The sequence below is a fragment of the Canis lupus genome, chromosome 10 (assembly GCF_011100685.1).
Source record: "Canis lupus familiaris isolate Mischka breed German Shepherd chromosome 10, alternate assembly UU_Cfam_GSD_1.0, whole genome shotgun sequence".
NCBI lineage: Eukaryota > Metazoa > Chordata > Mammalia > Carnivora > Canidae > Canis > Canis lupus.
In genome coordinates, this window is record NC_049231.1 from 18,045,180 (window position 1) to 18,070,457 (window position 25,278).

General features: G+C 56.9%; 2 protein-coding genes across 8 annotated transcripts in view; one reads left to right on the forward strand and one right to left on the reverse strand.

Annotated features, from left to right (window-relative positions):
* Window positions 1–650, reverse strand: part of MOV10L1 (Mov10 like RISC complex RNA helicase 1) — a 72,596-nt gene extending 71,946 nt beyond the window's left edge. Inside the window, exon 1 of the mRNA XM_038550157.1 lies at window positions 365–650. The gene's annotated coding sequence lies outside the window, so the exon portion shown is untranslated. The remainder of the gene's footprint in view (window positions 1–364) is intronic.
* On the forward strand, window positions 244–25,224 carry MLC1 (modulator of VRAC current 1). 7 transcript variants are annotated; one of them, XM_038550165.1, is made up of 13 exons: window positions 244–639; window positions 3,082–3,227; window positions 3,449–3,718; window positions 5,136–5,225; window positions 6,342–6,395; window positions 7,173–7,274; window positions 13,253–13,351; window positions 13,825–13,896; window positions 14,752–14,868; window positions 17,488–17,544; window positions 18,154–18,276; window positions 22,166–22,318; window positions 23,436–25,224. In XM_038550165.1, exons 3-13 carry the CDS (start codon window positions 3,539–3,541, stop codon window positions 23,508–23,510), a joined length of 1,122 nt encoding a protein of 373 aa, XP_038406093.1. In that variant the 5' UTR covers window positions 244–639; window positions 3,082–3,227; window positions 3,449–3,538; the 3' UTR covers window positions 23,511–25,224. The 7 variants fall into 7 exon arrangements, 6 of the variants coding, with proteins under 6 accessions (XP_038406093.1, XP_038406091.1, XP_038406092.1 ...); XM_038550163.1 differs by having other exon boundaries at window positions 3,137–3,227; XM_038550164.1 differs by lacking the exon at window positions 244–639 and adding an exon at window positions 2,229–2,404 and having other exon boundaries at window positions 3,137–3,227.
* Window positions 25,225–25,278: the final 54 nt, after the last annotated feature.

The following is a 25,278-nucleotide window of genomic DNA, read 5'->3' on the forward strand; positions in this document are numbered from 1 at the left end:
AAGTCCCCGCGCCTGCGCCCGCCCTTCACGTCCTCGGCCAATGAGCTTGAAGTCCCCGCGCCTGCGCCCGCCCTTCACACCCTCGGCCAATGGGCTCCCTGCACGCGCGCGACCGTTAGCAGCGGGTGGCTGGTGGTTGGCGACTGTTAGCACGCGGCCCAGAGAGACGAGGTGTGGGCGGGCTAGACGCCCGGCTGGGCACGTGGTGTCGCGCTGTGGGCGGGGCGCCGGGAGGAGCGCGTTGAGGGGCTCCGCTTGGGCTGCCCCGGGAGCTCGTGACCCGCCCCGCCCCGCCGCCCGGCTCCGGCTGCGCGGTTACAGCCCTCGCAGTCGTTGGTTTTCTCCAGGGCCGCGCGTCTCTTACCTGTCGTTGCTGCTGATCCAGGCTTTGTACCTTCTTAGGGTGGAAAGGAGACGCGCGTTCGCGGAGCCCCAGTCGAGCTGGGCCTGCAGATGGCGGCGTGGATTCCGCGCACTTGTCCTTCGCGGAGACTCCCGGGCGGCCTCGGGGCCTCCTCCTCCCACCGCGCGGATAAACTTCTCCGGAACCGGGGGTTTCTCGCGATTTTGTGCTAATTCCTCCTTAGCGTTTGTCTGGCTCAAAGCAGCAGCCTGCGCGAGACACCCCTGGGGGGGGAGGTACGAGTGAGGGCCCGTCCCGTCAACGGGTGGGGGGGGGGGGAGGGTCCGTCCCGTCAGCGGGTGTGGGGGGGGGGGGTCCGTCCCGTCAGCGGGTGTGGGGGGGGAGGGTCCGTCCCGTCAGCGGGTGTGGGGGGGAGGGTCCGTCCCGTCAGCGGGTGTGGGGGGGCAGGGTCCGTCCCGTCAGCGGGTGTGGGGGGGGGAGGGTCCGTCCCGTCAGCGGGGGTGGGGGGGGAGGGGCCGTCCCGTCAGCGGGTGTGGGGGGGGAGGGTCCGTCCCGTCAGCGGGTGTGGGGGGGCAGGGTCCGTCCCGTCAGCGGGTGTGGGGGGGGAGGGTCCGTCCCGTCAGCGGGTGTGGGGGGGGGAGGGTCCGTCCCGTCAGCGGGTGTGTGTGGGGGGAAGGGTCCGTCCCGTCAGCGGGTGTGTGGGGGAAGGGTCCGTCCCGTCAGCGGGTGTGGGGGGGAGGGTCCGTCCCGTCAGCGGTGTGGGGGGGAGGGTCCGTCCCGTCAGCGGGTGTGGGGGGGAGGGTCCATCCCGTCAGCGGGTGTGGGGGGGGGAAGGGTCCGTCCCGTTAGCGGCCGTGGCAGGGCCGCACGTCCGAAGCCAGCGGACTCCGCCTCAGCGTGGTCACCTGCGGCCGCGGCGAAGCTCCGTGGCGCCCCGCGTGGGGGCGGAGGCCGAGGAAGGGGCTGCGGGGCAGGCGCTGGCGGCGGCCCAGGCTCCCGCGGAGGCCGGGGAGGAGTGCACTGCGCGGCCCCCTGTGTGGCAGGCCTGCCTCCTGGACTGGAGCCCGCCGCCACCGCCGCTCCCCCGGCGGCGCAGCAGGGCGTCAAGGTCCGTCAGGGGCAGGCGGCGGCCTCGAGGCGTGGCTGCCCCGACGGGTCCTGCGGGCTCCTGGGCGCCTGACGTTCTCGTCGCCGTGGCGCCTCAGAACCCGAGCGCCTGTGGCTCGGCGCCGACCCGCCGCATCTGCTCTCACCGTCGTGCGGCTTGCTCTGTGCGCAGCACCGGATGCGCCCGGGCCTGGAGCCTCCCAGCAGGTCCGCCTCAGAGCCGCAGCCGGGGCTGCGTCCACGCCACAGGGCCTCAGGCCGGTGCCCACCTCGTCCTTGCTCTGCCGCCAGCTGTGCGCCTCGGGCCCTTTGCGGCTGCCGCCCCCTGGCAGCGCTGCTGGAGGCTCCTTCCTCGTCCTCGGTCTTTGCTCAGGCGCCTCCCGCTCAGCGAGGCCCGTCCCGGCGCCGAGGGGCCTCGGGTCATGGAGGAGGGCTTTGTGTTGCGGGCCGTGCCCGCTGTTACCGCCGCGGGAGGACTGCTGGACCGTGTGCGGGTGAGAGCGCTCCTGGCGGGCCGAGCGGCCTTTTCGGGAGCCTCCGTGTGTGAACGTGCGATGGCAGCGGCACTCTGGTGACTGGGAGCACTTCCAAGCGTCGATGGCCTGGGGCCCTGAGGTTCGGGAGGCGCTGCTGCTCTCCGCAGAGACTCAGTTGGGGGCGCGGCGCCGGAGAGGCCTGCTGACCGCGTTCTTCAAACAACCCCGAAGGGTCTGTCTGGCCACGTGGGCTCCTGCTCGCTCGGGCATCTGGGAGACCATCGAGGGGCGTCCTGGACTCGGCCAGGCCAACCTCGGGCGGGACGGAGCCCCCATGGAGCCCCACATCGGCCGTGCTCAGCTCAGGGTCTGCTGGAGGCTCTGTGTCCCCTTACAGCCCCTCCCGGCTCTCCCGGAAAACCAGAAGAGACAACCAGCAAAGGTTGGGAGATTTCAGGTAGGTTCCAGCCCGCTCTGGACTTCCCAGCAGGCGAGGAGCCTTCTCTTCCCCGGTGGAAGAATTCTGTGACAGAGCTGCCGTTAGGTGGACCCGTGCTTCGCTTGAGCTTTGCGTGGATCTGCAGCTTGAGGAGGGGGCTGTCCAGAGCGCCTCCGATCAGCGCTTCACAGCTCCCGGGTCCACAGAGAGCCCGTCTCTGTCACTGTCAGGGCACCAGTGTCCCTGGGCCAAGTCTATTCAGTCCTTTTTCTTTGCTCAGTGAGCAGAAATAAAAGGCCCAGCGGGACCGTGGGGGCTGCCCAGGGGAGCCGGCGGCCACCATGCCAAGCAGGTCAGGGGCCCCGCCGGCCGCGCTGAGTGTGCAAATGCATGTGCGCCCCTGGGACGGAGGTCTTCCTCCGAGGTCACCAGACAGGGGATGGGCTGCCCGATAAGACGGATCACAAGGGCTTTGAATAAAAAGTTACTTGTTTGGAACCCTGGCACGGCCCACCGCCCCGATTCTGCGGGGACCCGCGGCTGGCAGGTGCCCCCGTGTCGCCCGCCTCCTCCCCCACCATCCCCAAGGGGCTGAGCGGAGCGGGGCTGGGCGGGCAGGGCAGTGCTCCGTGCCAGCGGTTAGACAACCATGGACGGGCCAGCCCACTGTCTCCAGCTCATTGACATTCGGGCAGCGGCACCCCTTCCCTGGCTTCGGTGCTGCTGCGACTTTTGTTCCCTTGTGAATAGCAATTGCTGGAAGCCCGAGGCCGGATGGCTCGGTAGCAGCCGCTTCTCGCCTGGAGACAGGAGACCAGGGCTCAGAAGCAAGCTGCTTAAGGTGATTTGACCGGCGCGGGGCTCCTGCAGTGCAGGGTGGGGTGTGTGGGGGGCCTGCGTCACCCGGGCGTTACAGCCGCTTGGGGCTCTCTGGGAAGGTGATCGCAGCCCCTCGGGGGGGGGGGGGTTAAGTGCTGCTTTTTCCCTTTAGTTTTATGGCATCTCGGTACGGCTGATGTTCCCTTTCCTGAAAACAAATCCCTTTAACTACTCTTGCTCCAGAGTGGCCCGGATAACAGCGGCAGAGGTGACCCCGGCTGCGAGTGCCGCTGTCCTGGGGCTGCCAATGCGACGGTCTGTGCCCTGGGCACCATGTCGCGGGACGAGCAGGGCAGGGAGGAGCTCGGTTACGATCGCATGCCCACCCTGGAGCGCGGAAGGCCTGACGCAGGGAGCTACGCCCTGGACACCAAGCCCAATGACCTCCAGCTGGCGACGAGGCTGCCCCCATGCTTCAGTCACAAGACGTGGGTCCTCTCCGTGTTGATGGGGGTGAGTAGCTCCCCAACAGGACTGGGGAGGCCTCCCCCGCCACGAGCTGTCCCCTGGCCTGGGTGCCGTCCCCGGGGCCTGGGAGAGTGCGCTTCCCGGACTACTTCTCTTCTGGAGCCCCTCAGGCCTGATGTGCTTACTTTGTGTTCTCTGGGTTCAGTTCACGAATGTCCAGCCCCAGCTACTGCTGGTCTCTGGGCTGTGGCTCCTCTATGTCCCACCAGGGTCGGGACAGCCCATGACCAGGCCTCTCCTCTGTGGGGTCATGCGTTGCACTAGGGTAACTTCCACCACCCTCTCCCCGGGGGGGTCTGGAGTTGCCCTGCAAAGACAGGAGGAGGGGCCGTGCTCTGAGTAGACCTCTGGTCAGGGTCCCCGAGGAGGGAAGCCAGGTCCCTGGCACAGGAGAACCCCGTAGTCGGAGGGACAGGGCCAGCAGGAGGCAGGCCTGGGGTCGGGACATTTCCTATCAGACATGCTTGCTGGGCACCGCCCCACTAAAGGGGTCATTTCGGCCCCAGACCAGGCTCACCCAGGCTGGGCCGCTGGATGCACCTCCCTTCAGGCTGGACCCCAGGGCTCTGTGTGGCCTGGGCAGGGAGCTAGGATCCAGGCAGTGCCCTCCCTCCACACTGGGCTTTCCCAGGCCACCCCCCAGCACTCCCGGGGGTCCTGCCCACCCTTCCCTGTCCTACTGAGATGGTTCGCCCGTCCTCCCCGGGTGTGGAGGAAGCCTCTCCTCCCTGCTCCCAGGGCCCTGGACTCTGTGCTGCCTCCCGCTGCCTGTGGCCAGGACACACAATCCTGCTCATTTCCTCGTGAGGGCTGTGTCGTGGTTTTTCTGTTGCCTGGGCCCCAGGCCCTTTGCTCCCATCACAGTGGGGCACACACACCCGGCCTAGACCCTGGGACTGAGCCTTTGACACTGAACCCCGCCCCAGAGCCTCACCCTCAGTGGTACGTTTCAGTCTCCCAGGCCTGACGTGAGGCCTGGCTGCCCCCCAAGCCAGGAAGCCCTTGGACCTGCAGCCCCTTCCTCGAGCAGTCATTTCCCAGCTGTCCACTTGGATTAGCTTTGGGGAGAGCACCAGATGGATGTTTGCCAGCCTCCACGACGCCCGGGGGTCGGGATGCTAAGGCACCTGAAATCGCACATGGTGGGGTGTGTTCAGGAGTGAAGCACCTTTTCTTGCTTTAAATTTCAGCAGAGGTCTCTTTCTGTCTTCCCAGAATGTCGAGGCCCCTAGTCTGACACTGTGGGGGGGGAGTGCGGGCTGAGGCTGTTTTTCAGAGGAGTCTGGTCTGGCGGGATCCGGGCGTCCAAGGTGGCATTGTATAGACTATTAAGTTGTAATCAGAGGACTTGAACCTCAAGTGCACACGCCTGTGTTGTCACTCGAATCGTGCTGTTTTGCAGAGCTGTCTACTTGTGACGTCGGGGTTTTCGCTCTACCTGGGAAATGTGTTTCCCTCTGAAATGGATTACTTACGTTGTGCTGCGGGATCGGTAAGCATCGCTCCTCTGTCGAGTCTTTCAGTACCGAGGTTTGAGGTGCGTTTGAGTTTCTTTGCTCTGAAATCTGCATGTTGCTTTCCGTTGCTCCTCGTTCAGTATCTCCCATTCTGACTTCAGTTTCAAGTAAGATTTTTACTTTTTTTTTTTTTTTTTTTTGAGATTTTTACTTTTGAAGTGATTGCTGCAAGTGTCAGTCTCACTCCGCAGATTCCTTGATGGGAAACGGCCCTTGGGTTTCTAGCGGCTGTGAGCTGGCAGGGAGCCCGGCCTCTGCTCTCCTAGAACAAAGCCCCTTGAAAGAATGTGACCCATCCCCTACTGTTCTCTCTGGAGCCTTCTAGGTGGCCCTTCTTGGGGGTTACAGTGACTTCTGACCCAGATGCTCCAGGGCAGCGCTGACCTCGACTGGATATCTCAGCAAAACCTCAGAAGTGACAGGCTGAGGAGACAAGCATGTTCTCCCCCCAGATCCCCCTGTGCCCTCATAGGCCCAGCCCTGGGGCCCTCGTCCACCCACTGCTCTGCGTCCTGCAGGCTCTGTCCCTGTAGCTCATGGGGTCTGTGGGGTCCTGTTGTCCTCAGGGGTGACATCTGGCATGGCCCACAATGCCCAGGCTCGTGCCCTTCCTTCCACCTTCCCACTGGCCTGACATCCCCACGCTTGCCCTCCTCATGCTTCACTTCTGTGGGGGTCAACTCTGGGGGTGTGGGTCTGACGAGAATCTCCTAGGGGCCCTAGGTCTCCTGAACATTTCTTCTCCCTTCACATAGACACGCTTTTCCCTTTTGGGGTAATACGTGAGCTAAGGTGAACTCTGCTGTTCTGCAGTCAGTAGAGGGGACAGTCTGGCTTCTAAGTGTGTTCAGTGAGAATAGCTTCCATTATCTGTCTGCTTTTTCTCTTCAGAAAAATTAAACTTTTCCCAGAATAAATCATTTTGAAAGGCACGAGACCTTCTACCATTGGCAACACCCCTGTGCCTGCAGACTGGTGGCACTTGTTTGGCTGGCATGTCTTGGGTCATTCTGGAAGCTTAAGCACTGCAGCCCAAGTAGGGACACCCAGGGGATCCACTGCTGGCTCACAGAGCTCTGGTTTCTTTTCAGTGCCTTCCCTCAGCAATCGTGAGCTTTGCCGTTTCACGGAGAAACATCAGTGCGGTGAGTCCAGCTTTCCGTGCGGTCTCGGCAGGTGTGGGGGCAGTGCATGGCTCCCAGCTGTGCAAGAGCCCCGGATGGCATAACGTACCAGGCCGCGGGCTGGGGAAACTGGCCGAGGCCGCCTCTGGGGCTGACGGGCACCCACCCGTGTGTGTGTGTGTGTGTGTGTGTGTGTGTGATTGCATGCACACATGTATGTGGAAGGGTGCATCTCCACTGCCTGCAAACCCTGAGCTCCCCCAGCAGGGCTTCCTTACCCTCACTCCACCCCCGAGGGGCTGCAGGGCACCCTCCCTGGCTATTTTTTTCTTTTTTTTTTTTTTTTTTAAGACATTTATTTTAGGGAGAGAGAGAGAACAAGCATGGGGTGGGAGGGATAGAGGGAGAAGGAGAATCTCAAGTAGGCTCCCCGCTGAGTGTGGAACTGGATCTCATGACCCTGCAATCATGACCTGAGCTGAAGTTGAGTCAGACGCTCAACCACTGAGCCACCCAGGTGCCCCTTTCTTGGGAGTTTTTTTTTTTTTTTTAAAGATTTTATTTATTCATGAGAGAGGCAGAGACACAGGCAGAGGGAGAAGCAGGCTCCATGCAGGGAGCCCGACGCGGAACTGATCCCAGGTCTCCAGGATCACACTCCGGGCCACAGGCGGCACTAAACCGGGGCTGCCCCCCTTCTTGGGAGTTTTAATTAACAACCTGGAATTTGGTTCAGTGATGCTTTTTTTTTTTTTTTAAGTTATGCAAGAAAGAGTGAACCCTTGTCTTGTTTTCCAGATCCCCAACTTTCAGATCCTGTTTGTGTCCACATTCGCAATCACCACTACATGTTTAATCTGGTTTGGATGCAAACTGGTCGTGAACCCCTCGGCAATAGACGTGAGTCCCTGAGTAGGGCTGTGGGTCCCACCCATTTTCCTGTTTTTTTCCTGGACATGTCTTCCTGCTGATATGGGTGCCAGAGCCCTGGTCCCACCAGGTCTGGTCCAGAGAGGTGCTGTCATTGGGTTGGAAATGTGCAGTAGGCACGCGGTGCATGTGTGTCAAAGTTCTTGAGTCCATGAAGTTTTGAGAATTTTATTTATGCTTTTGAGAATGGTCTTTTTTATTTTCAAAGATTTTATTTGAGAGAGAGCGAGCACAAGTAAGAGAGAGAGAGGAGAGAGAGGGAGAAGCAGATTGCCTACTGAGCAGGGAGCCCAATGCAGGACTCAATCCCAGAACCCTGGGATCATGATGATGCTTAACTGGCCGAGCCACCCAGGTGCCCCATTGAGAATGGTCTTTATTTGTTGCGTTGATTCCAGTGGATGGGTTTGTTGGTAATATCTCTAATGTCTCTTTTACTATGTATTTCATCAAATTTCTGATGCTGTTGACTGGAAGGTGCACTGTTACTGTGTGAACCACTAAGAAAAATGGGAAAACCTTCCCATTTAAACTACGATGGCAGGGACGCCTGGGTGGCTCAGCAGTTGAGCATTTGCCTTTGGCTCAGGGTGTGATCTGGGGATCCGAGATCGAGTCCCACATCGGGCTCCCTACATGCGGCCCACTTCTTCCTCTGCTTGGGTCTCTGCCTCTCCATATCTCTGTCTCTCTTTCTCTCTTTTTCTGTGTCTCTCATGAATGAATGAATGAATAAACAAACAAGCAAACTACGATGGCAGAAAAGTCTCGTATGAAAGAGGGCTTATCAGAGATACCTCAAAACAACAAACAAAAAAACCCTTCTGTTTTATGGGAAATGTTGAACTACTTTTTTTTCAAGATCAGGAAGAGGATGAGGTGACTCTGAGGAAGTGTCAGCCAGGCCCCTGAGGCAGAGGCATGAACATTGTCCTGTGGATCTGGAAGGGACACTCATGTTGCCATAATCTGCAGGCAAAGGGATTCCTGCTTACTTGACCTCAGAATTCACATGTAGCAGGGTTGCTGGGTACGACAATTGTGCTAGCAACAGAACATTCTGGAAAAGTAACTTAAATACAGAAATCATTTTATAGCGATAAACGTGGAGTTCCTGGGAATAAGTTGGAAGGTTTGTGAGGCTGATTTGTAGAAAATCAAAGTCTTCCTGAGAACCAGGATGTCTTCATTAAAGTGGTGCCACAGGCAGGTATGGGGCCAGGAAGACAGGGGTCCCTCACCCCCAACCAGGCCAGCCTGGAGCAGCCCCACATGGGGAGACCATGGCTCTGGGCTTGGAAGAGGGTAGTGCTGTGACCCAGCTGTTGGAGCCCACACCATAAGGGGGACCCCTTCCAGCTCCTGCTGCAGATCCATAAGAGAAGGTCCAGGGCAGGAGGCTGGTTTAGGCACTCACTGAGGAGTGAGGCGCAGTGTCACCCGGCAGCGGGAGGCACTCTCAGCCTCGCTGTAATCAGAGGAGGCAAATGGAAGCCACAAGGAGATGGCATTTCCAGCATCACATGGGCAGAAGCCCCAGGTGCCTGCCTTCCACCTGAAGCGACTCTCACACCCTTTGGAGACAGTCTGGTGTCTGAAGCAACATATACCCTGGGACTCCGTACAGCATCCCCCACACTGTGCAGACCCCGGGAAGCAGTGGTGCACTCGGCCACAAAGTGTGGCTCCAGCAGCCCTGAGTATGGTGCCCAAGACCCCAAAGCAAAACAGATACTCAAATGTCTATTGCCTAGGACAGTGCCCCCAACGACACAGAATGATGAAAGGTTGAGAACCGCACACCAGCCAGCCTTCTCAAGCATGGCCAGGGCTGCAGTGCTGCCCTTCCTGGAGCTGGAACTCCAAATTCCACCCCACCTGGGCCACCACACGGGAATCCACAGGTAGCCAGGCCCTCGGGTGGCTCCTGGCATCTGAAGGTCGAGCAACAGCCCACTGGAAGTGCTTTTGTGGCACCAAGGGCACATGGTTCTAAGGCCTGAACCACCAGTGTCTGGGGATGTGTGTGTGTGCGCGTGCACACACACATACACACACGGGAAATAGCCATGAGTGAGACATGACCTTTCAGGGCTGTGACTCCCACACCCGGCTCCTTGCTTGTGTGGGGCCCCAAATGCTCAGCCCCCGCCTGCGGGCAACCACATCTTGATGTCCCCACGTGGTATATGCAGGAGAGCTCCTCTGTTCCCTGTCCTTCCCCCATCTAGCTCCCCATGAGTCTGCCCAGCGTCAGCAGTAGGGCCTGTCTCCCCAGCATTCTTCAGGGGTGGATCCAGATGGCTCACGTCCAAAGCCCCGCAGCCACAAGCGGGGCCCACATGGACACATTTCTGCAGGCGTCTCCTATGCCAAGGAGCATGCTCTGCCTGCACTGCCTGCACTAGAGCAGGGCCCGGCTCTCACCCTACCGGCCTGCTCAGGCCCCTCAGATCCTACAACCTTCCCTGCATTTGGCATCACCAGTGTTCCCCTGTGTCCCAGTCAGACGGCCCCAGTGGCAGCAACTCATTATGTCCCTTCCCCTTGTCTCATCCCTGATGCTTCTAAGCACGTGGTGCTCCTCTGCCACCTCCTGAGCTTCCCGCCTTGACAGCTGCCTGTTTTTGCCCTTGGCCTATCTGAAAATCGAGGTTGTCTTTCTCCTCATGTCCAGGACTTGATTTTACACAGTACGTGTGTCCCCCCTGCTGCTCCCCACCCTGTCTGGGGGCCACACCACATGGCCTTGGGCCAGAGTCACACCTGCCTCCTCCCTCAAAGCTGACCTCTGACTTTATACTTTGGAAGGGATTTACGGAGTTCCTTAGCAACTGCACCTGGGGTTGCATTATGGTTAAGTTCATAGAATAATTTTGTCCCAAGTAACATCTTTGTTACATTAATCATCCCATGGAAGAGCCTCCTGGTCTCTCCACTTATTCAGATCATCTTCTGTGTCCTTAGGGCATCAGTTTTGTGTCTTCTTGGTCAAGTAATCGCTACGTCATTTACAGATTTTGTTAGTGTTATAAACAGCGTCTTATTTTTTAAATTATATTTTCAGATGGGTTTTTGGAGTGCAGAGAGAAGGTATTGATTTGAAATTTTTCTTTATTTTGAAATATGTTAAGACTCAAAATAACTTGCACAAAGAGTAGGAGAGTTCCTGTGTGCACCTCACCCGGCTTCCCCGAGAGACAGCGTCCCACATGATCAACCAGGAGATTGACCCTTGCTGCTGAATATTCACTTAGGTGAATTTGCAAACTGTACCAGTTTTTAAATAAAAAGGGTATTTATTTCATCAGTTGATTTTGCGTTTGGAAACTTTGCTGAACTCTCTTATCCTTCCTAGTTGTTGTGGATTGTATTGGTTCCACCAGTGTTGTTGTGGATATTCTGATGCAGTGACTGGCAGGTATGGTGGTTAGGATTTCTGCATCACCTTGAAATGGGCCTGTTTCCCTCTTTCAGTTTTAGAGTCAAGGTTACGCTGGCCCATAAAGTAAACTAGGCAGCAATGACCTCTTTCGTGTTTAGGGAATTGATAAAATGAACTGCTTCTTAAAGGTTGTGTAGAACTTGCCTGTAAAGTCATCGTCACCTGAAGCTGTGGCTGAGGATGTTGTTATTAGCATCAGCGTGTTCTGTGTCTTCTTGTGTCAAGGTCTGACTTTTTTTATTTTTTATCAAAAATTTCCCCATATGGTGCAGTTTTTCAAAATTATCAGCATGTAGTAGCTTGTAATGCTGCTCACTATTTTATGTGTGCCATCTGTGATTTCTCCTTTTCATTCCAGAATTTTATTTGTGTCTTTACTGTATAGACCTCATTCATCCAAAGAATCAGCTCTTTAAACATTTTTTTTTTTAATTTTTATTTATTTATGATAGTCACACAGAGAGAGAGAGGGAGGCAGAGACACAGGCAGAGGGAGAAGCAGGCTCCATGCACCGGGAGCCTGATGTGGGATTCGATCCCGGGTCTCCAGGATCGCGCCCTGGGCCAAAGGCAGGCGCCAAACCGCTGCGCCACCCAGGGATCCCAAGAATCAGCTCTTGTTTTGTGAACCTCCTTTGGTTTGTTTCTGGTTGCCATTTTCTCTACTGGTCAGTCTGTCCTTCCCTCACTTCCTATGTCTCTGGGTCTCCGGGCTGCTTCTCTGTCTGTTGGTGGGTCAGTCGGGATGCTACCTCTGTTGAGAGCTGGCAGCCTGGCTCACTCGCGGGGTGTGTCCCGTCCCGTCTTAGCTGCATTCCAGATTCTCATGTAACGTTTTCATCTTTGTTTGGTTCTCAGTGTTGGCGAGGTTCCCCTTTCGCCTCTCCAGACCCACTTCCCACGCCCTGCCTCCCCCTCCCTGCCTGTGCAGAGCAGGCTGCATGGGTGGGCCAGAAGGCTCAGAGAGATACAGATGGGGCACTAAGGAGTGGTTGGTGTGCCCCGTCTCCTGCCTCTGAGGCCTTGGGGGGGGCGGGATGGGGCTGCGTCCTCTCACACAGTCACTCCTGCCTCCCCTGGTCCTCAGTGGTTACTCCTGCCCCCCTGCTAGGTTTCCCTTCTTCCCGGCTCAGACCTGTGAGCTCTCCTCTGGTTAAACTTCCTCCAGTCGCTCCTCGTGGCTGTCCCTGGGTTTTTGCTAGGACCCTCCTGAAACAGATATATGAGATTATTTTTTGAAGTCTTCCATTTGTCGTGTTTTGATATTATCATTACTGTCAGAATGCACAACTTGTAGTGTAGATTTGTTGGAATTTACCAAGGCTTATTTTGTGGCTCAATAGATGGTCAGTTTTTGTTAGTGTTTCACCAAATACTATATTTAAAAAAAAGTTCTCTGTTTTATTTTGCATGTAGGGTTCTGTAGATCAAACATCAATTTCATTTGATTTTAAATGTAGGTTTTATTACCACTAAGGTCTGGCAAGGCCTGCGATCAGGAGACAGTACCATTGGGAAAGCTTGTCACTCACAGCTCGCAAGATAAGGGGGCAGGCCGTGCCCAGGCCGGGGGCACTGGGGGTCGCCCCAGGGGCCAGGGCAGGAGCCTGTCCTGTGGTTTCTGCAGGAGGAACAGACAAGGCAGGTGGACGGGCTCAGGGCTGGCTCATGGGAACACCGTCTGCGGGCTCCAGGGCTCCCTAGTCGCCGGGCACCTGCCCTGGGTGGTGGGAGCAGGTGAGGGAGGCCCCGAGGGCTGGAGCCCCACGGAGGGTGCTGGGCGGGGGCTCTGGGTTGGCTGCTGTGCATAACCTATAGTTAAATTGACTTTAAAGTTTTTTTAAAAATTTATTTATTCATGAAAGACACACAGAGAGAGGCAAAGACACAGGCAGAGGGAGAAGCAGGCTCCTTGCAGGGAGTCCGATGTGGGACTCGATCCTGGGACTCTGGGATCACACCCTGTGCTGAAGGCAGACACTCAACTGCTGAGCCACCCAGGGATCCCTTAAATTGACTTTTTAAAGGATTTTGTTCTATGATGATTAACACAGGCACAGATTCCTGTAATTGCCAACACGATCAAGATATGGAACAGTTCTATTACCCGGGTCTCTTCAGTTGTTGGCAATTATGCATAGAGCTGTGTAAAGCGTGCAGGTTTTGATGTGAACGTAAGCTTTTGTATCTTTAAACACCCAGGAGGGGTGAACCACTAAGGAGGGTTTAGCTCAGGGGTCAGCAGACTGCAGCTCAATGGCCAAATCCAGCCTTTGAGCTAAGGATGGTTTTAAAAGAGAGGAAAGAAAAGACCTACGTGAGTCAGAGGTGATATGTGGCCCTGTGCCTAGCATCAGGCCTTGGACAGGAGAAGCTGCCCAGAGCTTTGAACGGGCTTCTAAACCTATCCATGGGCTTCTAAACCTATCCATAGGATCATCTACATTTACAGAATAAAGGTGAAGAGAGCCAGTTTCATAGACATGGGTCTTCTCTTTGGCAGATAAATTTTAATCTGATTCTGCTCCTTCTGTTGGAGCTTTTCATGGCGGCCACAGTGATCATCTCAGCACGATCAAGTGAGGCGCACTGTAAGCAGAAGGTAGGTCCAGCCCTGTGCTGTATGGGGCACACAGCAGGTGACCCAGAGCGCTCGCTCCCCTGAGGGTGGTGGGCTGCCCCAGGGCACCCTATTGGGCCCCACTCTCCAGGGATTCATGAGGCTCGTGGCCTCGGAGGCAAAGTGGAAGGTGCAACACGACCTCCCCATAGACTGATTCTGGCCCAGCACCACTGCCCCGCGCTTCCCAGGGCGAGACCGAATCTGCTGAAAGGGTCACCTCGTACATATACTGGGATCGCAGGGATTAGTCCTATTTTCCTGACCAGGGAGAGCATTGGACCCGGAGCATGGCTGAGCGGTGGCTGAGACACAGCCAGCTGGTGCTGAGAGCCTGGGCTGTGGCTTTCCTGGGCGCACCCCTGCCCCCAGCCCCTGCAGCAGCTCTCCTGAGGTGCATCCCCCTACCATAGCACATGCAGAGTCACCAGGCCAAATGTGTTGTTTCTTTTCAGGGTCCCATGTTGGAGAGCGCCAACATTTTGTATGAAGTGGCATTTCCTGCCCGGGTCCTAAAATCCTATTCAGTAAGATAAATGTGCCTTTCTCCTTGTTACTTGATTTACTAGGGGAGGTCCGTGGTGATATCCTGTCCCCAGGGTTCAGGAGTTCCTAGTTCACCGCTTCACTCTGGAGGGTCCTGGTTGGCAGGGGGGTGATGGGGCCGCCCTCCATCCTTACCTGCGTGCTTTCCCCCTCATTCTAATAAACCTCCCGCTCTGAGCATGGCACTCAGGATCTCTGCTGGTTGGTTCTGTACTTTCTGCCATGGTTTCTGGAGCTTGTGTCCCTAGGTCCATATGGGCTTCCTCCTCTCATTCCTCAGCAACTTTGCTGATGGCTGCCCCTGTGATGCCTGTGTCGCCGGGTCCCGGTGCCAGGCTCCCTTGTGGTCGGCCTCAGACGCTCAGCTCTGCTTGTCCTTGGGTTGGGGATGCTTCTTTCAGCAGCCTGGGACTGTTGTCCTCTCTGTGGCCTGGTGGATGGAGTCCCTCACGTGCGGGCCCGCATCACCGCGCTGCATGTTTCTACCCAGTTTTACCATTTTTGTCTCTTCCAGCTTCTTTGCCTTCTCCTGTCTCTCCTGTTTTGTTTTTTGTTTTTGTTTTTGTTTTTGTTTTGGTTTCTCTCCTGTTTTTAATTAGTGGGGAGGAGCATCTTCCTTCCTGCTCCTTGCCTTTCTCCTTTTCTCACTAATTTTGAGCTGGAAACTATGCATTTCTCCATGTTCTTTTAGAGGTGGTTCCCAACATTTCAACATAGGTCGTGTGGCTCTTTGGCCCTGAGCTCTTAGAACAGTCCCTTCATGCCCCCTGCCCCCCTGCCCCCTGCCACCTGTCAGACACTCCCTGGGTGATGCTACCTGTGTGTCTGCCCCCCAGGTCATCGAGGTGATTGCTGGTGTCTCTGCTGTCCTGGGTGGGGTTATCGCTCTGAACGTGGATGACGCTGTCTCGGGGCCACACCTCTCAGTGACGTTCTTTTGGATCTTAGTGGCCGTGAGTACACCTTGGTGGCCCTTGTCTGTTTGGCTGTGCAGGCCGGCAGGCTGCTGGCCGAGCCCTGGTCCCCTCTCACCAGGACAGTCACTGTGGGCCTTGGAGCTCAGCTTTGGCGGATTTCGGGTGGGAGAGCAGCTGGAAGAGGAGAGGGTGGAAGGTGGGTGCCGGTGGGCCAAGCAGGACGCTTCGCCTTGGCCGCCCTGCCTGGGTCCTCCCTGGGCCCACAATCGGAGGGATTTGAGAATCCAGGCTCAAATGGGTCAGCAAGTTAACTGTTTTTATACGAACCAATAGCATGGTTTCTTGTCTTGGTGGTTTTCTTGGCGAACACTTACTGGTTTTATTTTGTGCAAGGGTACGATGTATGATATGTTTATCTTGCTTTGTAATGTGATTTGTTTTGTAAAATGTAGCATATTTATGTTATCATCTTATGTTAAATATTACTGTGGTAAAATACCTAACACAACACTGGTGTTCGGTAAGTGCTTGATATACATGGTCGCTATGTTCTGTATGGTTCTTTTGTTGTTTTATGAGCAGTTCTAACATTGGTCATGTAAGTTAATGTTGTTTAGTGTTGAACTGAAATGCCACCTATGGGGCTTCTAGCCCAGTGCCTCCCATTCTCAGTCTTATGCAGCCGTGGCCAGTGTGGACCCCTCACAGCCACATGGGACAGTTAAGATCAACCCTGGCACATCCAAAGTCCCATAGTCCTGGACACCGCAGACACCTGTGCCCCGTGCTTCTGGGAGCTGTCACCCCATGGTGGCTGCTTTGCAGCATCACTGTGTCACATGGTGACACCTGCAGGAGGGGCTGGTTTGTCCCACCTTCTGTCCAGGGTCATCCTGTATGAATGAATAGGATGCAGTGAGCATCCCTGGCCTCATCCAGGAGCTCTTCCTGAAGCTGCCTTGGAGGCCTGGCCTCTGCCCTGACCACTGGCACACTCAGCTGAGGTGCTGCGCTCCTGCTGCGTCCCAGGGCTCAGAGCAATGGCGCAGATGCCTGTGCCCAACCTTACTGATCCCTGGGAATAATGATGGAGATGCTCCCCAATGACTTGGGGGGAGAGGGAGGATGTGGGATGGAGCCACACACCTGGCTGCCGGCTGCCAGTGCACAGGTCGGGCTTGCAAAGCAGAGAACTGGCCTCCTGCCTGCCCCAGCACACAAGTGCACCTGTGAAAATGGAGGAGGCACGTCTACATATTTAACCTCTCAGGTGACCCAGAAGCACCTGGAATTATGTCCTTGAGTTATTGCAACAGAGACCAAATACCTGAGGCTGATGGTGAAGAGACTCGCCTGAGCAGCCCTGTTAACATGCTCGGTGACCCCCCAAGCAGTCATCCCCAGACCAGCCTCCCTGGGCCTTCTCTCTGCAGATGCTCCCAGTCCCCAGCTGTGGAAGAACTGGCCAGGGGTGAGGGGAGTTTCCCTGGTGGGGAGGGCTGAGTCTGGGGACAGTGGGAGAGGCCACAGTCATGGAGCAGGTGGAGAGGGTCAGGGCTCAGGGCCTGGCTGTCCCTGCAGCCTCCCTGGGCCGGGTACGTGTGTGTATGAACAGGAGTCTCTTGGCCTGAGTCACTTCCCCACTGGCTGCTCCATGTCCACGTGCCCTCCTCATAGACACCTTCGCCCTCCACACTCCTTAGAGGGAGGAGACTCCCTGGCCCCAGGCCCACAGCCTGGCCACACCAGCATCTTCAGAGTGCCAGTGTCCCCACCTTCCTTGGCCTGCTCTCCCGTCATCCTCCCTTGGCTGTCCAGGCTCTCAGCCCTGAGCCTGCTCACCCTCAACCCAGAACCCTGAACCAGTGCAGATACGCCCCCAGTATCCGGGGGTCTCAGCTGTTCCCACCCAGGGTGTGGTCATTTCCTTTTCCTCTGTGGGTGTGTGGCTGGGCCATGAGCTCCCTGGGCTCCTTGCGGAGGATGGGCTTTCCTGCTGTGCTTTTCTCTGCCAGGAATGGCGTGAAACTAAATCCATCTCCTTCACATAAGTGGAAAAGGACATCTACCTGTTATGAAAGGGCAGAGGTGCCCATCCAGTGAGGAGCCTGAAGAGCCCAGCTAACCCCATGGTCAAACCCCGTGGTCAAAGTCAGTGTGGCGGGTGGTCCTGGGGAGGCCTGTGTCTCCTGAGGCTCCCTAAGTCTGACGCCGAGGAAGAGCACAGTGGCCCCGGCTGAGGCCAGTTTGTGGCCAGCTGGTGCATCTGATGACGGGGGGATGAGGCTCTCTGGTCAGGGAGACTCCTCTAAGTGCAAGCAGGGTCACCCAACTGTGTCCTGTGCCTGGAATGAAGAACATGTGTGATGTTTGGTGGGGCGCTCGCTGAGAGTGGTACAGGAGCGTGCCCTCTGTCTCCGCGGTGCATGCACACCTGTTCGGGACAGCGTCCTGTGTCTCAGAGAGCCGACGAGGCTGGAGGTCACAGCAGCGATTCCGGGGCACACAGGCACTCCGGCTGTGGCTCCTTGAGCCTTGGAGAGGCCATCCCGTGTCGCCCCACTGGCTCCAAGGATGCACAGGGGAAAGCAGGAGAGGGCGTGACTGCAACCTCAACCATCACCCCTCAAGTTGACGTGTTTTCTTTCCTTTCAGTGTTTTCCAAGTGCCATTGCCAGTCACGTCACAGCCGAGTGTCCCAGCAAGTGTCTGGTAAGTGAAGCCCTTCCCAGGAGCCTGAGGCCTGCTCTGCGGTGCCAGGGCCCAGCTTGCCCCACCTGGGCTGCCGCGTGGTGGGGCAGTTCTGGGAACCAGGCTGCGGGCCAGAGCAGGGGTTGGCCTGGGGAGGCCCCTGTGTGGCTCTGAGGGCAGGACTGTCTGTGGAAACAGGTAGAAAGCCAGGAGAAAGTCTGTGACTCAGCAAAGAGCCTCAGCCTGCGTCCTGTCGGGTTGTCTGTTGTTGACAGGGATAGTTGCTAAATTTGGGCCAGAACAGCCTGCATTTGTACTTGGCAGCACCTGTGTGCAGCGCTGGCCCAGACCACCCAGGCATCGTTCTCTGATGGGGCAGAGGTTAAAGGAACTGGTTTCAGGGCAGCGGGAGGAGGCCACCCGTGCGTGTGTGTTACTTATACAAGAGTGGACACTTGTATCTGAGTTGGGGGACTCGTGACAAGAGCCATGCTCGGAGCTTCTGGTAGCCCAAGCGCAGAGAGCCTAGCGGGAGCCGCGTGCCGAACCCAGAGACTGCCCGCCTGTGCAGGCAGCGGCTCCCGGGCCCCACGGGCCGGCTGGAACCGAGTTCTCGTCTGCTTCCCTCAGGTGGAGGTGCTGATCGCCATCTGCAGCCTCACGTCCCCGCTGCTGTTCACGGCCTCTGGGTACCTGTCATTCAGCATCATGAGAATCATGGAGATCTTCAAAGATTACCCACCGGCCATCAAGGTACGTGTTCTTTTCTCTCAGAACTCTGTACAGATGTGGCCTTGCTGCCCTGTGGGCCACGTGGGAGCGGGCTCTCCCAGGATGGGTGGTCCAGCCCAGCGTCTGACCCGCGTGGGGCCCAAGCTGCATCTCCTTCACTTCTGTGTGGACAGCCAGGTGTCTGTCCTCCTCTCTGGTGGGCGTGTGTCCCCAGCTCCGCACAGGCTGCCTCTTTTCCTAACTTTGGGCATGGTGCCTGGTCTCGAGTGGCCCCCTGCCCGCCTGGACACCCTCTCAGCCCCTCTTGCTTCCATCCTCACTGTAGAATCCGTTATTCATCCAGTCATGTCACAACCTTGCTGGAATTTTTGTTGGAATCACATCAGGTTATAGATAAATCTGAGGGGAGTTGAGGGGTTTTCCACAGATGAACATGCCCATAACGAGGACTCTAGAGTCTCTCGATAACCCCCCATGACTGTCTCCACGGGCTCAGACACACATCACTAGGCTGTCGCTTAGATACCTTGTGGTGTTACCAGCAGGTATTGTATTTACTCCCAAATGTTTATCATGAGAAATTTCAGATATGCAGAAGAATGGAAAGGATTCCCCAGCAGCTTACATGTTGTTTATACACGTGTGTTTACACTGACGGCTGGGAGCACAGACGCATGTGCGTCATTTCTCGGAAGCATCTGAAAGGGAGCAGCAGGAGTCTGACGACAGGACCCTCCACCTTAAAAACCTCGGCATTTCCAAAAGGACAGCCTCCTCCACAGACAGCCCACATGGTACCTGACAGGCCTGAAATCATCACGCAGTGTCACCCTCAGGCCATGTGCATGGATCGTCCCCAAACTGCACCCCATGGGCTGGAGCTTTTGGAGCAGGGCCCGGCCGAGGGCCACAACTTGCCCTTGAGTCTCTCAATTCAGGACAGTCCCCACCTCTTCCCCCAAGACACTGACTTTTTGGAGTCCAGGCCACATGTCTGGGAGAAGGTCCCACTTGTGCATCTCTTTCCTGTGATGCCTGTAGGGGTGAGGTCAGGAGGAAGTGCTGTCCCCTCCCACCTGGTTTGGCAGCAGCTGCCAGAGTGCTCCCAGGTGAGTGGCTCTCGCAGGAAGGAAGTGACCACAACCGTGGTATGAGCCAGGCACCGGTGGATGCCGCGTCCTGGCACCTTGCACGGGGTTAGCCCTGGTGCCTGACCCTTGTCTGAGCTGTTGTTTTACACGGAGGAGTAGAGAAAGATGACCTGCCTGGCTCTCTTGTCCCACATCCCCGACGAGCTGGCACGCAGTGTGACAGGTGCTCCTCTTTGGAATGCCGCTGAGGACTCCTGAGCTGGCCCAGCTGTGGCCAGAGGAGGCACCTGCCAGCCCTGTGCTCCCTGAAGTTACCTGGAAGCCTCTGCTTGCAGACCTGCCCCTGCCCCTGAGCTGCCCGGGCCCCTTCAGAGAGAACCGTACACAGAAGTCAAGCTCTGGGGGCTCTGTGTGCTCATTCTTGCTGGAACATCATTGCTTCTAAGCCTCTTCAAGAGACAGAGCTGAGAACTATAGATTTTACTTATTTTTTTAAAGATTTTATTTATTTATTTATTTTTATTTATTTTGTTTTTAATTTTTATTTATTTATGATAGTCACAGAGAGAGAGAGAGAGAGACAGAGACACAGGCAGAGGGAGAAGCAGGCTCCATGCACCGGGAGCCCGATGTGGGACTCGATCCCGGGTCTCCAGGATCACGCCCTGGGCCAAAGGCAGGCGCCAAACCGCTGCGCCACCCAGGGATCCCAAAGATTTTATTTATTTATTCATGAAAGAGACAGAGAGGCAGGCTCCCTGTGGGGACCCCAATGTGGGACTCGATCCCAGGACCCCAGAATCATTCCCTGAGCCGAAGGCAGGCGCCAAACCACTTGGCCACCCAGAGAGCCCCGAGAAATATAGATTTTTAAAGGCCTTGTATTTATATTGTATTTCCAATTCAGAATTTATGTACTTGGGCTTTTTTGTTATATTTGCATCACTTTTCTCTTCAAAAATCTTGTTTTCTGAGAACATTGAATATAGTCACTATTTTATCTTATAATACATGTAAGAATGTTCCCAAGTCCACCAGCAGCACATCTGCTGAGTGAGGTCACAGCTTCCTCTTTTTTTAAAAATTTTTATTTATTTATGATAGTCACACACACACAGAGAGAGAGAGAGAGGCAGAGACACGGCAGAGGGAGAAGCAGGCTCCATGCACCGGGAGCCCAACGTGGGATTCGATCCCGGGTCTCCAGGATCGTGCCCTGGGCCAAAGGCAGGCGCCAAACCGCTGCGCCACCCAGGGATCCCACAGCTTCCTCTTAACCCATGTAGGAGGTGACGTCACTTATTCAAGGAAATAACCCCCTTTCTGCCCATGGTCATGCTGTTGGTCTAATGTGCGCTCAAATTTAGTATTTTCTGTTTGTATTCCTCAGTACCCAGGATGGGGGCTCTTATGTGTTCTTTAATTATGGGTCGCGTGATGATGTCACGCATCCCCGGCCTGTTCCTGGGGCAGAGGTAGCTGCTCTCTTACCTGCTGTTACCAAGGGCTCCTTGGTGCACACGCGTGGTCTTGAGTCTGTGCGGTGCGTCATTAGGACAGTTAGCTTGGAGAGGGTCTCTGGGTCAGCGGGGACACGTGTGTAGTTTTGTTAGATGGTGACGAGTCCCCCTCACAGGAGGTCCCAAGTCCCCTGGGAGCTCCTGCTTCTCCACAGCCCGCACACAGGGTTGTCAGGCGGGCGAGCCAGAGTGCATGGTGTGGCAGCCGTGCGTACGTGCGTCTCTCTGGACACAAGTGCTGTGGGGCCTTGGGCTGTGCCTGGCGGTGCTGGCGTGTCTTTCTGGGTGAGCTCCTGCCCACTTTCTGGGGGGCTTTGAGCCCCGCCAGTGTTTGGGGGACCAGCGCCCTGTAACGGCAGAGCCAGGAGGAGGCCTCTGTGCGGTGGCTGGCCTGCCTTCTGCTGGCTGTGATTCTGTCATGAGGAAGTTTGTTTTATGTAGTTTGTCAGTGTCTTTCTTGCTTCTGGATTTTAAGTTGCGATGAGAAAGGCTCTTGCTCGTGTCTGGCGGGAGTTTATTCTGGAGTGCGGGGGAGCCAGCCTTTCCTCTCGAGGGCTTCAGACGCCATCCGCTGGGACGCCTATCTTTCCGCCCTCATTGGAGAGGCGGCCCTGATCACACGCTGAGCGTCTGTCTGTGTGGGGACCCGTTTCTGCACCTGACGTTCTCACACGTGTGTTGTCCGGTGCTGCCCTGTTCCTATTGTGAAAGTTTTATTACCGGCTTCACCAGCTGGTGGGCTAGTCTCCTCGTTGCTGATCACTCTGGGTTACCTCACTTTTGTGTATTTGTTTTTTTGTGTTGGACATTTTAGAATCAACTTTGCCTGGCTCCAGAAACTACTCTTTTCTTTTTTTTTTAAATTGGGCGTGGGTTTAAATTTATCCTCGAACTTGAGGACAGGGTTTGTGTCTCCTTGCTGCCTTCCTACAATGACACTGTACAGGGCTGGGGGTTTTATGTTAACATTCGGGGTGTGGGAGACTTGGCTGTGGGCCCCTGGGGCTGCTCACAGGGCTCAGCAGCCTGCGGGCTACCTGTAGATCATCTGTTAAAGCGAGGACAGCAGAACTTCCAGCAGAATCGATTTCCTCCACTCCCATTCATGAGACAGAAATCCCAGTGCAGAAGGGCAGGTACCTGCGGTCGCTCCACACCAGCTCCGGGGAAGCTCCCGGGAGCCCCAGGGCCAGGGCCAGGGCCTGCCTGCATTGCCTCCCTTGGTTGGGGGGAGTGGCCTCAAGGAACCCCGGGGCGCGGCCATGCTGCTCAGCGCTGCACCACCTCATGTCTCGCCAGCAATCCTATGACGTGCTCCTGCTGCTTCTCATGCTGGAGCTGCTGCTGCAGGCCGGCCTCAACACGGGCACCGTCATCCAGTGTGTGAGCTTCAAGCTGGGAGCATCCTGGGATGCCGCACAGACCAGCCAGCAGGAGCGCCCCCCAGGGGAGGTGAGTGGCCTCGGACTCGCTGGCTGCCCTGTCCTGGTGGGGTGGCCCTACACACAGCGTCGCCCGGGAAGCTGCCATGGCCGAACGCCTTCAGCTTTACTCACGGACGTGGACAGGAAGTTGGTCAGCCTCCACACTGGTCACAGAAGTTCCCTCCCCAGCCCCTCATGGGGGCACCGACCCAGCTCCCTACGTGTGGCATCAGTGACCTCTGGCCCACAGGCTCTGGAAGTGACGTCATGCCAGCCCCCGTGCCGGGCTCACGGCAACCCGGACAGTACTCTGCCCAGGTCCTGCCCCGTGTTCCCCATGAGCTGCCCGCCCACAGGTATTTACACTGTGGACTGAGGAGGCTGCTGGAGGGTCCTCCAGGGCTGCCCTGCGTGGACCAGGCCCTCCTCCCACCTGGTGCTACCAGCCCCAGGACCTTTGTGCGGGTGCGCCTGTGCTCCTGCTCTTGGACCCTGCTCAGCAACCCTGGTCCTCTCCAACTGTCCTGGGCTTTCCTTCACGGAGATCCGAGGATGGTGCCCTTTCCTTGTTTTTAACCAGTGAGGGCTGGTCTCCGTGGGGATGGCTCTACCCCCAGGCCTGGGCGGGGACCCCAGGGAGCTGAGTGGTGAAGGAGAGCACCCACCAGGTGCCAGAGGCCTGGGCAACTCTAATTTTAGCAACTGTCTGGTGACCTGTGCTCAAGCACTCTCCTTCCCTGGGTGCCAGGCCCCTCGTCTGTGGGGCCGCTGGGCCCCTGCCCCCGGGAGGAGCTTGGAGGGCCTGGCCCCGCCCCGTTTATTCCTGCACCATGGAGTATATCCTTGCCCTGTCTCTGAGTATTTACTGGACACCTACTATATGCAGGTGCTCCTGCCATGGCGGCCTCCCACCCCGATCCAGAGCCCACCCTGCCCTGGCCGTGTTCCCGCGGGGGATGCGGGCCGAGGTGCCGGTCAGTGGGGGCGTGGAAGAGCAGGGACATCTGCTTCCCCTCCTGGGAGTCCAGCACTGTTTCTGGTCCTGTCACAGGCTGAGAAAAGCCCGCGAGTTAGCAGAGATGTCCTGCCCGCCTGCTGTTGCTCCGGGGCCCAGGAGGAATAACACTCTGCCTGTTTGGCCACAGGTGTCCAGGAGCCCACTGAAGGAGTTCGACAAGGAGAAGGCGTGGAGGGCCGTGGTGGTACAGATGGCCCAGTGAGCACGGGCGGGGAGACCGAGGCAGGAGCAGGGCCCCACCTGGCTAGTTGTCATCTGGCTACCACTGACTTGCCTTCCACCTCCGTCCAGGCCAGGCTGCAAGGTGGAATCTTCATTGCTTAGAGTAGTTTAGTTCTCAGTGTTGACTATTTTGTGTTTATCAGTGTGTTGGGTCCTGGCCGCCCAGGCGCCCCCGGGGCGGTGGCACGGGGCCTTCAGGTGAGGAGGGCAAGCAGGAGCCAGGCCCTCCAGGGCCGAGGGGCATCTGTGTGCTCGGAGGTGTGGCAAGCCACCTGGCTGCTCCCCTGCACCTGGCCAGCCTCCCTGGCCCGTTGTGGAGGAGGCAGCTCGCCGGCCGTGCACAGCCCCACAGGGGTCTCACCAGCTCCCGTGTTTGTCGTCTGAGCGCAGCCGGCCATGCATGGTTTCTGACAAGAGAGCAGAGCTGCACATTCCTGTCATGTCTCATGAGCCAGGGGCGCCCCCACGCTCACAGCTGTCTCTCTGCGAGGCCCAAGTGCCCAAGTTTCCACCTCGTTGCAGAGGGACCTGCCCTCTCCATGGCCCTGGCGTCCGTGTCGCCCCTGGTACGCAGGGACCCGGGTCAGCATTGGCTGCACTGGCACCAGGGGGTTCCCAGCTCCTGACCCCTTTGCCAGCACCCATGCTGGGAGTGACCCTCACCACTGTGACAGCTCAATGTTCTTTGGGGTGGGGCCCCATCCAAGGCTTTGAAACCTTGGGCCACATTTCCTGGTCTCGTCGGCCTTGGTGATGTGGGTGGGGTTGGTCCCGTTCCTCCTGTTGTGGGTTCTGCTTTGACTCCCATTACCATGCCCGAAATCGCAGACAGATGCCCCCGGGACCCTCAGGGGGCATCAGCGTCTCCGTGCACTCTCTGACCTGACTCAGCTGAGCTCGGGCCTGGGCCAGGGGTCTCCCTCATCTGTCACTGCCCCCCCGCCCCGGACACACAGCAGAGGCAGTCTGTGAGAATAACATCCCTTTCACTGAAAAGCACCGCCCAAAATTAGATTGTGTGCCTCTCCTTGTCCCCTGAGTACACCTGGAACTTCTGGGAGGACAGTTACCTTTCCCAGTGGACCTGGTCACTGATGACTCCTCCGCACCCTTCCTTCCGAAGTGGAAAGTTCACTGTCCCCATGTGTCCTTCACAAGCCTACACATGCCCGCGCTGGTCTCTTTCCTTCCCCTGGAAAGAGTGAAGCAGCCTTGTGCTTGGCTGGGAGGTGCTAATGCTTGCTCTTTACTGAGCTCATGGGTGAGGACATGGGGCTGCTGGGTGTAGACTCCAGGATGTGCCCTTCCTCATTTCCCAGCACAAGTGACTGGCTGCCCGTCTTCACCACCAGCTGGGTCATTTTCAAACAGGAGGAATGCAGGTGAGACATGGAGAGGTACTTGGAAGCACTGATGGCTTCTCCTGCACACGTGCACCGCCGCCCCCAGCACACCCCCCCCCCCCGCCCCACCTGAAGCAGCACAGGCCATGCTGATGTGTTCCTGGGTGTCCAGAAAGTCTGAGTCTTAGAGCCAGAATTAGACGTATGGGGGCTCGATACAGGCTTGTAGTTTATTTCAGAGAGAGCTTGAGAAATCCAGGCAAATGGGGGTTTAAAAATTTATTACTGTCCATTTACATTTTTGTCTGATACAGTTTAGCTTCTCCTGAACAATAAATGCTAACATGTAAACGCAGCCTATTTTATTTCGGGGCTCTTGGGTTCTGAAAACAATGAGAGGGAGGG

What these genes read in the sequence shown, in the direction of transcription:
- MLC1 (XM_038550161.1), top strand. Translation starts at nt 3,036, where the DNA reads ATGGACGGGCCAGCCCACTGTCTCCAGCTCATTGACATTCGGGCAGCG. An exon ending in TCCTCTCCGTGTTGATGGGG is followed by an intron (nt 3,719 to 5,135) that starts GTGAGTAGCTCC and finishes GCTGTTTTGCAG; the next exon opens with AGCTGTCTACTTGTGACGTC. An exon ending in CACGGAGAAACATCAGTGCG is followed by an intron (nt 6,396 to 7,172) that starts GTGAGTCCAGCT and finishes CTTGTTTTCCAG; the next exon opens with ATCCCCAACTTTCAGATCCT.